The 14881-nt window shown below is 55.4% G+C and overlaps 3 protein-coding genes across 7 annotated transcripts in view; 2 read left to right on the forward strand and 1 right to left on the reverse strand.

The window, feature by feature from the left end:
* The window catches only part of SMG5 (SMG5, nonsense mediated mRNA decay factor), a 34549-nt gene extending 25916 nt beyond the window's left edge, over positions 1-8633 (forward strand). For 2 of the 3 annotated variants that reach the window (XM_023516481.1, XM_003795261.3), the window contains exons 17-22: positions 4453-4512; positions 4988-5147; positions 5750-5840; positions 6669-6743; positions 6967-7105; positions 7284-8633. In XM_023516481.1, coding sequence (XP_023372249.1) covers positions 4453-4512; positions 4988-5147; positions 5750-5840; positions 6669-6743; positions 6967-7105; positions 7284-7367 — 609 coding nt within the window. In that variant the 3' untranslated portion in view covers positions 7368-8633. Of the gene's footprint in view, positions 1-4452; positions 4513-4987; positions 5148-5749; positions 5841-5961; positions 6744-6966; positions 7106-7283 lie in introns of those variants that run through there. The other variant, XM_023516480.1, reaches the window with a different exon arrangement.
* A 706-nt stretch (positions 8634-9339) lies between these two features.
* Positions 9340-13577, forward strand: PAQR6 (progestin and adipoQ receptor family member 6). Of its 3 annotated transcripts, XM_012808654.2 has the most exons (8): positions 9340-9484; positions 10485-10560; positions 10885-11012; positions 11088-11281; positions 11350-11476; positions 11772-11868; positions 12002-12152; positions 12684-13577. In XM_012808654.2, exons 2-8 carry the CDS (start codon positions 10510-10512, stop codon positions 12956-12958), a joined length of 1023 nt encoding a protein of 340 aa, XP_012664108.1. In that variant the 5' UTR covers positions 9340-9484; positions 10485-10509; the 3' UTR covers positions 12959-13577. The 3 variants fall into 3 exon arrangements, with proteins under 3 accessions (XP_012664108.1, XP_012664110.1, XP_012664109.1); XM_012808656.2 differs by lacking the exon at positions 10485-10560 and having other exon boundaries at positions 9346-9484; XM_012808655.2 differs by lacking the exon at positions 9340-9484 and having other exon boundaries at positions 10510-10551.
* Positions 13578-13737: 160 nt separating this feature from the next.
* Positions 13738-14881, reverse strand: part of BGLAP (bone gamma-carboxyglutamate protein) — a 3128-nt gene continuing 1984 nt past the window's right edge. The window contains exons 2-5 of the mRNA XM_012808564.2: positions 14694-14844; positions 14427-14465; positions 14208-14277; positions 13738-14006 (exon numbers count right to left, since the gene is read on the reverse strand). Of these exons, the coding sequence (XP_012664018.1) occupies positions 13877-14006; positions 14208-14277; positions 14427-14465; positions 14694-14757 (303 nt within the window). The 5' untranslated portion in view covers positions 14758-14844 and the 3' untranslated portion in view covers positions 13738-13876. The remainder of the gene's footprint in view (positions 14007-14207; positions 14278-14426; positions 14466-14693; positions 14845-14881) is intronic.

Consider the following 14881-nt stretch of genomic DNA (forward strand, 5'->3'; position numbering starts at 1 on the left):
AAAAAAAAAAAAGAAAGGTATAGTCAGTGGTGCCAGCCAGGGCTCTGGAGGTAGATAGGCCTGAAGTTTTTGTCCTGGCCTTCCTGTGCAGCTGAGGAGGCATAGCTTCTCTGAGGCCATGTAGATGCCCAGAGCTGCAGAACACATGCCTGAGGCTCCATGTCTATCTGGTTTCCTGATAGGACCTCTGAGGAGCATGCAGGCCTATCTATATGTGAACAGTTGGACTGGTTCTGGAGGGGACTTACTCAAGTGCCTCCAGATGCCTAACTCAGACATGGGCTTCACAGTTACAATTTTAGCATAAAAGACTCAGATGAGAAAACGGCTCTTGTTTGGGCTCTGGTCTACTTCCATTCCTCTCTTCGTGTGCTGATACTGCTCAAAGAGACGCTGCCATTTTAGGCAAGACAACTCTTTGTTTCAAGACTCTGCGGGGATGAGGATGGATCTTGCATAACTGTGGTATATTATCAAAACTAAGAAATTAGGCTTGGGTACAATACTATTAACCTTTTTTTTTGAGACAGTCACACTGTCATGTCAGGTAGAATACTGTGGTGTCATTGTAGCTTACAGCAACCTCAAACTCTTGGGTTTTAAGTGATTCTCTTGCCTCAGCCTCCCAAGTAGCTAGAACTATAGGCACCGCCACCGTGCCTGGCTATTTTTTTTTTGCAGTTGTCATTGTTTAGTGGACCTGGGCTGGACTCAAACCTGCCAGCCTCGGTGTATGTGGCCGGCGCCCTACTTACTGAGCTACGGGCGCCAAGCCTGCAGTTGTTATTGTTGTTGAGCAGGCCCGGGCTGGGTTCGAACCCGCCAGCCAAGGTATATGTGACTGGCACTATAAACACTGTGCTACAGACACCAAGCCAATTTTTCTATTTTTAGTAGAGACGGAGCCTTGCTCTTGGCTAGTCTCAAACTCCTGAGCTCAGCTGGTCACGGTGGCTTACACCTATAATCCTAGCACTCTGAAAGGCCAAGGTGGGTAGATTGCCTGAGCTCACAGGTTTGAGACCAGCCTGCCAGTGCAAGACTTCGTCTTTAAAAATAGCCAGGCATTATGGTGGGCGCCTGTAGTCCCAGCTACTTGGGAGGCTGAGGTAAGAAAATTGTTTTTAGCCCAAGAATTTGAAGTTGCTGTGAGCTATGACGCCACAGCATTCTACCAAAGGTGACCAAAAAACGCCCCCCAAAACTCCTGAGCTCAATCGATCTACCCACCTCGGGCTCTCAGAGTACTAGGATTACAGGTATAAGGCACCATGCCGAGCCACTGTTTATCCAATATTGACTTTATTAATATTTTACTAGTTTTCCCACTAATGTCTGTTTTCTCGTTTGTGATCCAACCCAGGAAGCCACATTATATTTGGTTGTTTTTTTCGTTTTGTTTTTTTTGAGACATAGTCTCACTTTGTTGACCTGGGTACAGTCCTGTGGCGGCATAGCTCAGAGCAACCTCAAACTTCTGGGCTCAAGGCTTGACGCCTATGGCTCAAGCAGCTAAGGTGCCAGCCACATACACCTGAGCTGGTGGGTTCAAATCCAGCCGGGGCCTGCCAAACAACGACGGGTGCAACCAAAAAATTATAGCCGGGCATTGTGGTGGGTGCCTGTAGTCGCAGCTGCTTGGGAGGCAAAGGCAGGAGAATCACTTGAGAACAGGAGTTGGAGGTTGCTGTGAGCTGTAATGCCACGTCACTTTACCCAGGGCGACAGCTTGAGGCTCAAAAAAAAAAAACTTCTGGGCTCAAAAGATTCTCTTGCCTCAGCCTCCCAAGTAGCTTGGACTACAGTTTCCTACCACAGTGCCTGGCTATTTTGGTAGAACTGGGGGCTTGCCCTTGCTCAGGCTGGTCTCAAACTCATGAACTCAAGCAGTCTACCCACCTCAGCCTCCCAGAATACTAGGATTATAGGCATGAGCCACCTTGCTGGACCTTTTTTTTTTTTCTTTTTTTTTGTAGAGACAGAGTCTCACTTTGTTGCCCTTGGTAGAGTGCCATGGCATCACACAGCTCACAGCAACCTCCAACTCCTGGGCTTAAGTGATTCTCTTGCCTCAGCCTCCTGAGTAGCTGGGACTACAGGCTCCCGCCACAATGCCTGGCTAATTTTTGGTTGCAGTTCAGCTGGGGCCAGGTTTGAACCTGCCATCCTCGGTATATGGGGCCGATGCCCTGGACTCATTGAGCTATAGGCGCCACCCGTTTCTTTCTTTCTTTCTTTCTTTCTTTTTTTTAAAGACAGGATCTTGTTCTTGCTCAGGCTGGTTTGGAACTCCTGAGATCAAGCAATCCACCTGCCTCAGCCTCCCACAGTACTAGGTGGTTTTTTTTGTTTGTTTGTTTGAGACAGAGTCTCATTGTGTCGCCCTGAGTAGAGTGCCCTGGTGTCATAGCTTCATAGCTCACAGGAACCTCAAACTTCTGGGCTCAAATGATCTTCCAGCCTCAGCTTCCCAAGTAGCTGGGACTACAGGCACCCCCAGCACGGCTAATTTTTCTGTTTTTACTAGAGGAGGGTCTCACTATTGCTCAGGCTGCTCTCAAATTCCTGATCTTCAGCAGTCTTTAGCCCTCCAGAGTGCTGGGATTACAAGCATTTTCTTGCCCAGTCTACATTTGATTGTTAGGTGTTCTTAGTCTCCTCCCATCTTGAATAGTTCCTGATTTTCCTGGTCTTTCATGACCTTGACACTTGTGGAGAATGCTTGTTAGTCCTTTTGTAGTTCTGTCCATTTGGGGTTGTCTGGTATCATCTCATGATTAGAATAAGATTAATATTTTTAAAGCACTACTCTTATGACGTCCCTTTGTTTATCAAAGAGCTTTCAGTGGCTCCTCATAAAAAGACCCCATCCTCAACCTTTCAGACTATATTAATAAATTTGGATTTCATCTAGAACACAGCAAAACAGTGAAAGGACTTTGTGGCAGGGTTGTGATGGACATCAGGTGGTTTCTGGAAGATTGCCTTGGTTGTAGGAGAAGTTGCACTCAGAGGCAAAGATGGTGAGGAGGTGGTTGTAGTGGTCACAGAGGGGTATGGGCTTGAACAGGTTTCGCAGTGGAGGTGGAGGGAAGTGAAGGGTTTGTGTGCTGCATAAAGGGCACTACTGACAGGACAGGGAAGCTGATCACTTCTGGGGCAGAGAGGAAGGACTCAAAGCTAACCTTTTCCTTTTCAAAAGCATTCTTTTCCTTTTTTTTGAGACAGAGTCTCAAGCTGTCGCCCTGGGTAGAGTGCTATGGCATCATAGCTCACAGCAACCTCCAACTTGGGCTCAAACAATCTTCTTGCCTCATTTTTTTTTTTTTTGAGGCAGTTTCACTTTGTCGCCCTCTGTAGAGCACTGTGATGTCACAGCTCACAGCAACCCCCAGTTCTTGGACGTAGGTGATTCTCTTGCCTCAGCCTCCAGTGTAGCTGGGACTACAGGCACCTTCCACAACCCCTGGCTATTTTTTTGTTGCAGTTTGGCCAGGGCCGAGTTTGAACCCGCCACCCTTGGTATATGCGGCTGGCGCCCTAATCACTGAGCCACAGGCACTGCCCTTGCCTTTCTATTTTTAGTAGAGAAGGGGTCTTGCTTTTGCTCAGGCTGGTCTTGAACTCGTGAGCTCAAACAATCCACCCGCCTTAGCCTCCCAGAGTGCTATGATTACAAGTGTGAGCCACTGAGCCAGCCAGCCCCCTTTTAAGACAAAGTCTCAGGCTGTCGCCCTGGGAAGAGCCATGGCATCATAGCTGACAGCAACCTCAAACTCTTGGGCTCAAATAATCCTCTTGGATCAGTTTTTCTACTTTTTTTTTTTTTTTTTTAAGTAGCTTTTGTTGCTTTTGTTCAGGTTGATCTCGAACTCCTGAGCTCAGGGAATCCATCCATCTCCAGAGTGCTAGTATTACAGGGGTGAGCCACCATGCCCGGCCCTACCCTGAGCTTTCTGATTAGTGCAGAGGGACTTACCAAGCTAGGAAATGCTGTGGGAGGAGAAGTAGGTTCTGAGCAGATGGCGCTGCTGAGTGGGCAGCTGTATGGGTCTGGGCTTGGTGGCCAGGCCTGGCTGGATCTGCAGATTTGGATGATGCTGGCAAGGAGGTGAGGGGAACAGGCAAGGGAGCATCTGGGAGCTGCTAGGACAGGGCAGCAGATGGGGAGGAGCAGGGCAGTGAGATAGACTCAAGGCACAGCCAGCTGCTGCTTCCTCCCTCAGTGCCTAGAGCAGTGTGGCCTACAGTGGGCTGGTGACAGGCGTGGTTTAGAGCACAGCAGAGGGCATCTCTTCTGTCCTCTCTTTCCCCTTTTTAGCAGGAGTTATAGAGAGTTGACTTTACACAAGGCCACACGTGTTTCAGATCCCAGGAGTTCCTCTTGGTCTTTTGATCCCTGGAGAGGGGATTGTACTCTCAGTGCCTTATAAGCTGTGTTTCCCATCACAGGCACAGGAGGAAGCTCGTCGGAATCGGCTGATGAGAGACATGGCCCAGTTACGACTTCAGGTAGAAAGGCAGGGCTGGCTGCTCTCCCTGCTCTTGGTCTGCCTCATGGGTGGGGAACCTGCAGTCTCGGGGCCACACAGGCTTTCTGTATACTTGAGTTGGGCTTTTTTACTAAATCCAGATTTCACAAACCCTTTGGATGAGCTGGACTCTAGCTTTGCTTAAACCCCATTGGCAGCTCTTCCTGCCTCAGCTGCAGACCCCTGCTGTGTGCCACTGTGCCTCTTGCTTCTCCCAGGTCCTGCCCAGTTTACTTGTTCTTCCCTGAGCCAATTGCCTCCTTTGTCCCTTCACTTCTCTTTCTCTTTCCTTTTCTCTTTCCCTTAACCTTTATTTCTGTCTATTTTTCCCCTAAGACCACTGGCAGAAAGGGTTCCCTGTCCCCCTTAGCAATAGGAAGGGCCACGTGAGCACCCCTGTGCTCCCACCCCTCCTGCAGGCCCCACACAGCCCCACCTCTGCCTTCTCTCCCCAGCTGGAGGTTTCTCAGCTGGAGGGCAGCCTGCAGCAGCCCAAGGCCCAGTCAGCTATGTCTCCCTACCTGGTCCCTGACACCCAGGCTCTCTGCCACCACCTCCCTGTAATCCGCCAGCTGGCCACTAGTGGGCGTTTCATTGTCATCATTCCAAGGACAGGTAAGCATGTTGGGAGGGAAAGGGAGACAGAAAAAGCACAGCTAAAAGAGCCTCTGGGCTTGGGATTAAGAGACCCTCATTTGAGGTCCAGTTTATATGCAAAGACCTTAGTCAGGACTCACTATCTCTCTGAAGCTGCCCTCCTGCTTTTCAGAGGGTGTAGCAGTCCGGGTATGCCTCACAAGACAGTGGGGACATAGCTGAGAAAGTTTAAGTGTCGGCTTGGTGCCCGTTGCTCAGTGGTTAGGGCGCCGGCTATATAAACCGGGACTGCTAAACAACAATGACAACTGCAACAAAAAAATAGCCAGGTGCTATGGCAGGCACCTATAGTCTCAGCTACTTGGGAGGCTGAGGCAAAAGAATTGCTTAAGCTCAAGAATTTGAGATTGTTGTAAGCTGTGACACCATAGCACTCTACCAAGGGCACTTGGTGAGTAAGCTTCCAAGTGTATAACTGGCAGGCATGTTTCCACAGAACTTGAGGAACGTGTACAGAGCCACAGTCTCGGTTCTTCCTGCAGTGTGTTCTAGGGTTAGCTCCGAAGCTTCCTGTGGAGCCCCATGTGACAACAGTCTGTTTTGTCCTTCCCTCCCCCCAGTGATTGATGGCCTGGATTTACTGAAGAAGGAACACCCAGGGGCCCGGGATGGGATCCGGTACCTGGAGGCTGAGTTTAAAAAAGGAAACAGGTGAGTGTGGCTCAGCTAGACCTGTCCTGAGGCCTTTTGGACAACACAGGCCTGTGAGCTCCTTGCTCTCTGTGGGCAGGACATAGTCCTCAGCCCCTGCTTGTGGTTTGCTGCTCCCTAGGGAGGCTGCTACAGACATAGGTGGCTGTCAGGGCCCGAGGTGCTAACCTCAAGTGTCCTGGGAACATAACCTGTGATCAGCACCCACTGAGGAGAAGGGAACAGACCCCTCACCCCACCTTCAGGTTGTGGGCTCCTTTGTTGGAGGAGTATCTCCTGCTTCAGGTTTGGGACAGGTGGTCAGTTGCCAGGGTGGGAGCAACCTCTTCAGGGCTGCCCAGGAGCCTCCCACCTCCCTTCTGAGGCAGTGGTGAGACTGGGGCAGCCAGAAGTGAGCAGGTGGGCACCATGGGCAGGTGCTCAGCCTGGTGCAGGGATGTCCTGTGGCCTGTGGGGCTGGATGAAGGCTGGGCAGAGGGAGAAAGCATCCCCTCTCCCTGCCAGCTGGCCCTCTCCTCTGCATCTGCCCTGACTGGCCAGGAAGCTGCACAAAGCCTACTTGTTTGGACCTTGCCTCCAGAAGTCCTGACGTGAAAATCATTTGTTGCTTCTCCCCGCCCAGTTCCTCCCCAGGGAGGAATCAAAGAATTGATGTTATCAGGAGGAAAAGTGAGCTGGGCCCAGTGGCCAGGAAGTCTCTTTGAAATGGCTACAGACAGGAGAGATGTGTCCCCATCCCCCTGCAAAATGGGCTCCCCAGCACAAGAGCCTGATCTGTGCAAGATGCCCCCCTTCTCCTTAGCCCTCCTCCTCCCGTCTCTTTCACAGGTACATTCGCTGCCAGAAGGAAGCAGGAAAGAGCTTCGAGCGGCATAAGCTGAAGAGGCAGGATGCAGACGCTTGGTAACGTTTCATCTTTGCCCTAAAACCTCAGTCAGCACCTGCCTGCATCTCTGTGGGCACTCCCGAGGTGGGTGGGGCAGGCCCAGGGGATTCTGAAGCTATTCTCTTCAGAGGGAGCCCTTCCAGCCGGTGGCTTCCCCTATCCCCTGGAGATCCTGGTGTTTGGTGGTGCTAATGCTAGGTTTGGGCCCATCTCCCTCCCCTGTCACCCCTGCCCTGCCAGGACTCTCTATAAGATCTTAGACAGTTGCAAACAGCTGACACTGGCCCAGGGGGCAGGCGAGGAGGACCCAAGCGGCATGGTGACCATCATCACAGGCCTTCCACTGGACAACCCCAGTGTGCTTTCAGGCCCTATGCAGGTGGGTCATGGGTGAGGTGGGGATGGGATAGGGAAGAGGTGCCAGAGCAGACACCATCCTCAGACTCCTCACATAGCTGCCCTTCCCTCTTCTGTCACTCCTTCCCCAATCCCTCCATCACTTGTCCCTTAGTTCAGGAGGTCAAGCCTGCCCCATTTTTCCTTCCCACATTTCACAGGCAGCCCTGCAGGCCGCTGCCCATGCCAGTGTGGACATCAAGAATGTTACAGATTTCTACAAGCAGTGGAAAGAGATTGGTTGAGACTGACCTCCAGGCCCTGAGTGGGGCTGACTCCAGATCTCTCCTGCCCTCCCTGGCAGCCAGGATACCACCTGTAGCCACCCCACCACCACTCAGACGCACACTCGCACATAGGAAGGAGGCCTAGCTGTGCAGAGGCTGCAGGGAGGGCCCGGGAGCCAGCTGGGAGGGTGGGGTCCCCCTGTTGCCAAGATGACATTAGGAAAGGAAGACAGTGCTTGGAGCAGGAGAGTCCTGTGGTCCCGTAGCCAGCCTTCCTGCCTCGACTCCCCTGCTGTCCCTAGGGGTAGGTGGCAGGCGTGGGTATCTGCATTTCATTGGAGTGGTTCCTGGACACTTGAGCAGAAGGAATAGTGGAAGGGGCCCTTCTTCCTCATCCAAGATGCAGGGTGGTTGGGGCCAGGAGTTTGGACCCTCCAGGTCCTGGGGGAAGAGTTGGGTAATACTAGGTATCTGGCTGGTTCTCTGCAGACCCTTCCCCCTCAGGGACCATCTTCCTCATCTCCTTTTGCAGGGGCTGAGCAGCTTTGGGGGCCAGCCACGGGGGCTCTCACAGGAGCATGGCCTGGAGTGGCCTGTACCGGGTAGCAGGTCTGGGGCTCGCACACCCCTTCTGCCAGCACCCAGTCACTGCACTTTTGTTCTTTGTCTCCCTGTCTGGCTGCCAGGGTGGGGAGTAGGCCCCATCCAGGCCTGTGGGCTGTGTGGCCTGCTTGCATGCAGTGCCTGTGTGCACTGCCCATGAGCACTGCGCTCTGCTGCTGTGCTGGGACAGAGTGGGATGCCAGTGAGGAAAAGGGGTGCTGCCTGAGGCCACCCCTTACTGAGACAGGGGTTGGCCATTGCTGGGCAACAGAAGGAGAGGCCCCTCGAAGCTGCTTGGTCAGGGGTCCTCTGTCCTGGAAGGGCTGTGTGTGGGGCTGGCTGTGGGGTGTCAGGTGCACATGTGGGGGCAGAGATCATGAATAGCTCAGGGCAGTGAATGGCGTGCCAAGAGCAGGGCTACTTGAGGGAGGCTTTGGCCAGGGCTACCTTGCCCCTCTCCCTCAGGCTGGGGTGTAGTTGGGGGCTGGGGGGATCTCAGCTCTGCTTCACCCTACCTCAGTGCTGGCCCAGCTCCCAGCTGCGCTTTGAGGGAACTGGCTTCTGCTTCATCCTCTGAGACAACAAGTCTGAGAAAACCCAGGGGAGTCGTGGTCCCCCAGTTCCTGACAGAGACTGAGACTGAAGCATCACTTTTAATAAAGACCCCTGCCCAAGCCTTCATGTCTTGTGTGTCTGTGCAGAAGTTTCATTGGGAGGAGTGGGACCCGAAAGCTGGTCTGCTGGAGTGCATTTGGAGATGGCTTCTTTGAAGTGGATGGGACAGAACTAGGCACAGGCAGTTTGAATGGTTACCCTAGGGGGTGGTTCCATGATAGATGTCCAGTCCAGGGGCCCTGGGAACTGATGTGGCGCCTTTACAAAAGTGCAAGTATTTTACCAGCAACAGTGCTGTAGGGATGAGTTTGCTATCTTCAACAGCATCCTCAAGGAGATGAGAGTTTTCAGCCTGAGTTCTCAGATGTGTGTCCTTGCAAGGACTAAACCCCTCAGATTATGTCACTGGGGCAATAAGCTTGGCAGATCTCTTATGGCTGAGCCATTTGCACTGAACCCTGAAAAGCACAGAGGCTTCTGAAACCTAGTCAAAATACAGGGATTTAGATTTCTCTGCCTGGCATACATAGGGCAGAGCTATCCTTGATGCTTGAGAGAACCTGTAATCAGGGTGCACTGCTCTGAGGTGGGGCGGGACTCCACAGCGCTAGGGCCACATTCTGGCTTGGGCCTCTAGCCTGTCCTGCCAGTCAGCACAGGGACATGGAGTCATGCTGAAGAGGCTGGCTGTTTGTAGGAGGCCGAGTGAGCTGCCTGCTAATGGGGCTGGGCCACCCCGTGCAGCTCACTGGAGGCTGGACAAGGCTGGGATTGTTCCTAGCTCCCTTTGTCTCCCCATTCCCCGCCCAGGCCTGGCCATTCTCCCTCCATCAGCCCAGCTGGCAGGACCTGGGACTCCACCCGTGGAGCTCCCCAGCCTGCTGACCCGCCAGCTTGGAAACATCTGCCAGCTCTGGGTAAGGAAGCCCACCTGTGGCTCTGATACACTTTGGGGAAAGAGAAATACAGTGCCTGCTCCAGCCCCCCATTTGCCCTGCAGCAGCATGAAATCCAAACCCACCTAAAGGAAGGCCACTGAGGGGACACAGAGCCCAGCATCTCCATTATACCCCCTCAGAGAGATAGGCAGCTCTACTCACTCCTGGGAAGGGGTAGCAACTTTAAGGGATAAGGGGCCAAGTTTGTTTTGTGCCCAGCAGGGTTCTCAGCAACCAGCTCAGGGCCAGAGAGCCCCCAAGCTTGAAGGACAGGGGTGCAGTGTGTGCAGCAAAAACAGGCAGATGGACAGTGAAGCTGAGCTGGTGGCAGGAGGGGGGTGGGCTGCAGAGTAGCTGGAAGTTTGGCTGGGGTTGTGCCTCCAGTTCTTCCTTGGGCGCTGCCCCACCTTCCCCGCTGGTCCAGCCCCTCCGCTTGTGCCAAGGAATGTGCTGAGAGTGGTGGCTGAAGAGGTGGGTGGGGCAGCAGATCAGGCCACCCTGAGGCAGAGCACAGGTCTGGGGCTGAGGGGCACTGGGCTCAGGAGGGGCAGGGATCCCAACTACTACTCGGGCACAAGTGTAGTCCTCAGAGAAGAACCAAGCATCCCTGAATTCCTTGCGCCTTCTGATGGTGTCCCGCTTCTGAGGAGTTCTGGAGACCCAGGAGTTTTCTGTTGCTTGGCTGGGGGCTGTAGTCTCCAATGCTTTCTGGTGGGGTGGGAGGCCTGGGCTTTGCTGGCCTTCTGGGGGTGGGTGGGCTGGGGGTACTAGCTGGGGGGACCATCCATTCACCCAGGGCTGCAGGCCCCTGTTAGTGGGAGACTGCCCCCAGGTTAAGATGGGGTGGGGGGTGACATGATGTGACTGGGGAGGCCTGAAGGAAGTGGCCCCAGGGCTCAGTGGTCTGGCAGCCTTAAGCTGGGTGAAAAGGGGCCTGTGGCTGAGCGCAGAGACCTGATCCCCCCAAACCCATCTTTAGGTCAACGTGGAGGTTCGGGGCCACCATGCTCAGTCTCAAGCTGCCCCAGCTCCTTCGAGTCCACCAGGTCCCCAGGGTGAGACCCAGGTTCTTCTCCCTTAGCCACTGAGCAGCCCTCCAGCCAGCTCTTCTCCCTCTGCTCTGAGGACTGGAGCATGGACCCTTCCTAGAGCTGGGAGCCCTTCCACTCAGTCTCTTCCCTAGTGTCCTGTCTGTCCTTATTCTGCCTCTTGTTTCTCACTGCTCTGTGGGTATTGGGACCTGTGGTAAGAGCGCGGTCGCATTCAGATTGGCTTTGGAGCCACTGCGATCTCCAGCCTCTCCTCAACGCTGCTGCCAGAGATAGCGTAGGAGAGGTCCGCGCAGTGACTTCCCTGCCCACCTCCCACCACTGCCCCAGGTATTCTGGGAAGATGGCATCGTGTCTGGGTACCGCCGCCCCACCAGCTCGGCCCTGGACTGTGTCCTCAGCTCTTTCCAGATGACCAATGAGACGGTCAACATCTGGACGCACTTCCTGCCCACCTGGTGAGGGGAGGTCTGCCAGGGTCGCCCCTGGCGCCCAGAGGGCAGCCCGGGGACCTGAGCGCGTACCCGCCGCAGGTACTTCCTGTGGCGCCTGCTGAGCCTGTTGCGGGGCGCGGAGCCCTTTCAGAGGCCGCTGCTCATCTTCCTGCTGCCTGCCTGCCTCTACCCCTTCGCGTCCTGCTGCGCGCACACCTTCAGCGCCATGTCGCCGCGCGCACGCCACATCTGCTTCTTCCTGGACTACGGCGCGCTCAGCCTCTACAGCTTGGGTGAGCCGGCAGCCCGCGGGGAGGGGTGGGGCGTGGCGCCCACTCAGCTCCCGTCCGCACCCCCGCAGGTTGCGCCTTCCCCTACGCCGCCTACTCCATGCCGGCCTCCTGGCTGCACGGCCGCCTGCACCAGCTCTTCGTGCCCGCCGCCGCGCTCAACTCCCTCCTGTGCACCGGCCTCTCCTGCTACTCCCGGTGCGTCCGCAGGGGCCGGGGCCAGGGGTCCAGGAGGGGACACGCCTCGCTCTCTAGAACAAGTTAGGGACACCCGGGCCACGTATGGAGGGCTCACCGCCTAACCCTGGGCGCCAGCACCGTCCCCACTGTCTCTATCCCGCGTACAGATGCGGCCATTCAGAGGGGCCGTGTGCCCTTAGGGATCTTAGCTAAGCTGCACTGACACTTCCTCCTGGCCCCAGGTCCCCTCGCCCTTTTCTGGCCACTACTCGAGAGCAGGGATGGTGACCAGCCTTTCTCTCCCGCCTCCCAGCTTCCCAGAGCTGGAAAGCCCCGGGCTCAGTAAGGTCCTGCGAACTGCAGCCTTTGCCTATCCCTTCCTGTTCGACAACCTGCCGCTCTTCTACCGTGTAAGGCCGCCCCGGCCAGCCCCGCCCCCACACCCGGTCTGGCCGCGCCCCATCCACAGCCTGGCCAGGTCCCTGAGCTTCCTCAGTTCCCCTCTGGAGTCCTCCCCACTAGCACCCGCTTGTCCTTTCCCAGCTCGGGCTGTGCTGGGGCAGGAGCCACAGCTGTGGCCAAGAGGCGCTGAGCAGCAGCCATGGCTACCATCTTTTCTGCGCGCTGCTCACCGGCTTCTTCTTCGCTTCCCACCTGCCCGAGCGACTAGCACCAGGACGCTTTGACTATATTGGTGAGAGCAGTGACTTGGCCCGTAGGGCGGGAGACACAGCCATTTTTTTTTTTGGTAGAGAAAAAGTTTGACTTTATCGCCCTCGGTAGAGTGGCGTGGCATCACAAAGCTCACAGCATCCTCCAGCTCCTGGGCTTAGGCGATTCTCTTGCCTCAGCCTCCGGAATAGCTCGGACCACAGGCGCCCACCACAGGAGTGGGCTATTTTTTGTTGCAGTTTGGCCAGGGCCGGCGCCCTGCACCACAGGCGCCGCCTGGGAGACACAGCTTTCCAGCGCAGTGAGCTGAGGGTGGAAGCAAAAGACGGGAAGGCTGCCCTGGCTTCCTGTCACTAGAAAGCATGGCTGGAAGGGTCCAGGCCCATCAGCTACCGTTCTTGTACTATGTACGCTGGGGCTTCAAGCATGCCCACCCCACTCGCTCCTTCCAGTAACCCTGGGAGCCAGGATTCCCCTTACTACCAATTTATAGGAGAAAAGCAGGCTCAGAGGATGGGGTCGAACATGCCCTGACCTGCCTTCCTCCCCACAGGCCACAGCCACCAGCTGTTTCACATCTGTGCAGTGCTGGGCACCCACTTTCAGCTGGAAGCTGTGCTGGCTGACATGGGGTCTCATCAAGCCTGGCTGGCCGCACAAGAACCCCCACTGGACCTGGCAGGCACAGTGGCCACACTGAGCTTGGCAGTGGCTGGAAACCTGCTCATCATTGCTGCTTTCACAGCCTCCCTGCTGCGGGCTCCTGGTACATGCCCTCTGCTGCAGGGTAGCCCAATGGAGGGGGGCCCCCAGGTCAAACAACAGTGAGGACCCATCCCTGACCTGACCCTGTCCTGGAGGAAGGCAGAGGCCAGAACCCCTTGCAGGGGGGGAGCCCAGACCTGGGCCTGAGAGATGGAGTCACATTTCAGCCTGGAACTAAAAGTGGCCAAGGACAGACAGGACAGAGGGCAGTGGAGAAATGGGGTTTTGGGGGGCTTGGTGTGTGTATGTGGGGGGCTAGCAGAGAGTGAGAGGGACCAGGAGGGGCCCCTTTGGGGAATGGGGAAGTGTTGGGGGCCTGATAGGGTAGGTGTGTGTCCAGGCTGGGGCTGTGCCCAGGCCCTGTCAGAGACTGGGATGGGGAAACATCTGGACCTCTGATCTGGCCCATGTCTGGTGCTCCTGAAGTCTCTCCTCAAGCCTAGTGAAGCACTAATAAGATTAACCCAGGTCCATGCTAGTGCAGTTAACCCCCAAACAGGTAGTGCCCAGTTGTCCACAGCTATTTGTCATAGAGGTGAGTCTGTCTGTTCTGGTTCTGACTGTGTACTTGAGGTGTCCAGGCATTTGGGCACTGGGACCATCTAGGTGTGTCATTGACGGCACAGTAGATGAGGTAGGAGGAAAGTGCTAGGTTGGCTGGGGTGACCACACTTAAGCCTTATGAAGCCACCTTCTATGCCTCCTGGAATAAGGCAGGCACAAATAAATAACAGCCTTTGGGAAACACTTTCTGGGACTAAATGTAAAACTGTACCCTCATCCTTCCAACACATCCCTCCTACTCTCCTCAGGCAAGACAGACCATGGGCCACCAATTTCTCTTCTGGAGTTTTATTCTGGAGCAGCTGGGATGATGGGGACCCCACACTTGTAGGGCAGGGAGGTCAGGGCACGGGGAGAGGATGGAGACTGGAGAGGAGGCAGAGCTGCAATTGCTAGCTGGGCCAGCAGGCTGGTGGCCTAGGCTGTGCCATAGAAGCGCCGGTAGGCCTCCTGGAAGCCAATATGGTCAGCCAGCTCATCACAGTCCGGGTTGAGCTCACATACTTCTCTCTTGGGCTCCAGAGGATCCGGGTAGGGAACTGAAGCTCTGAGATACCCAACAAAATGGCATCAGCCCCTATGCAAAATGCTCCCCTCCCCTGCCACCCATATGGGGCTCCAGGGTCCCAACTAGCAAGGATTGCCTATATCCCTGCCCCCTAGCCAAACAGAGGCCACTCCTTGCTGTAACTCTTCCTGGCCTGTCCTGGAGATGCAGGGCATTGGCCAGCACCTCCCTTGCTCTCACCCCAGCCAGTGATGCAGGTAGCGCTTGGGTCTCCTTATCACCTCACTGCCTTCCTGCTTGGACATGAAGGCTGTGGAGCAGAGGAGCAGTGGTCAGGTGAGGAGTAGGACTGGACCGCCTTCCAACAGCAGACAGGAGGTGCCAGGAGTAGGGAAAGGGGACTGACAGGACCAGGGTGAGAGAGTTGGGGTTGAGAGCCCCCCAGGCCAGTGCTCATACCTGTGCCTTTATCAGACTCTGTGCTGCTGGGCTTCCCATCTGTAAAGGAAAGGGAGCTGGTTCACCTCTGCTCAGGCCTAGGGCCCTCATCCTCCCTTCCCTGCCTCTCTGGCAGCTTGCTTTTCCTTTCTCTCTAGGGATGGAGCTGGGGGCAAATAGACTGAGGCTACAGGAAGATGGTTAGACTGCAGAAGGGACTGCCAATAGGAGGGGCCATGGCACTTTCCCCTAACAGCTGAGAGACACCCTAGTAGAGGGGACACTCACCTGCCTGTCCAGTGAGGCAAAGCATAGCCAGGGCCAGCAGGGTGAGGAGGGTGAGGGATCTCATGGTGTCTCAGTGGCTGCGTCAGGCTGCTGTCGCTTAGGACTGTCTGCCCCTCTGGCCTCCAGCCTGTTTATACCCTCTGGGCTGTGCCTGGAAGAGGGGGGTGCTCTGGACTATGTTGCAGGCG

The sequence above is a fragment of the Otolemur garnettii genome, unplaced genomic scaffold, assembly GCF_000181295.1.
Source record: "Otolemur garnettii isolate 467f Iridium unplaced genomic scaffold, OtoGar3 scaffold00091, whole genome shotgun sequence".
Lineage (NCBI taxonomy): Eukaryota > Metazoa > Chordata > Mammalia > Primates > Galagidae > Otolemur > Otolemur garnettii.

Bases quoted from the DNA above. Each gene is read 5' to 3' on its own strand.
- PAQR6 (XM_012808654.2), top strand. From the start codon at position 10,510: ATGCTCAGTCTCAAGCTGCCCCAGCTCCTTCGAGTCCACCAGGTCCCC. The intron at 11,013-11,087 runs GTGAGGGGAGGT...TACCCGCCGCAG, and splicing joins ACGCACTTCCTGCCCACCTG to GTACTTCCTGTGGCGCCTGC. The intron at 12,153-12,683 runs GTGAGAGCAGTG...TCCTCCCCACAG, and splicing joins AGGACGCTTTGACTATATTG to GCCACAGCCACCAGCTGTTT.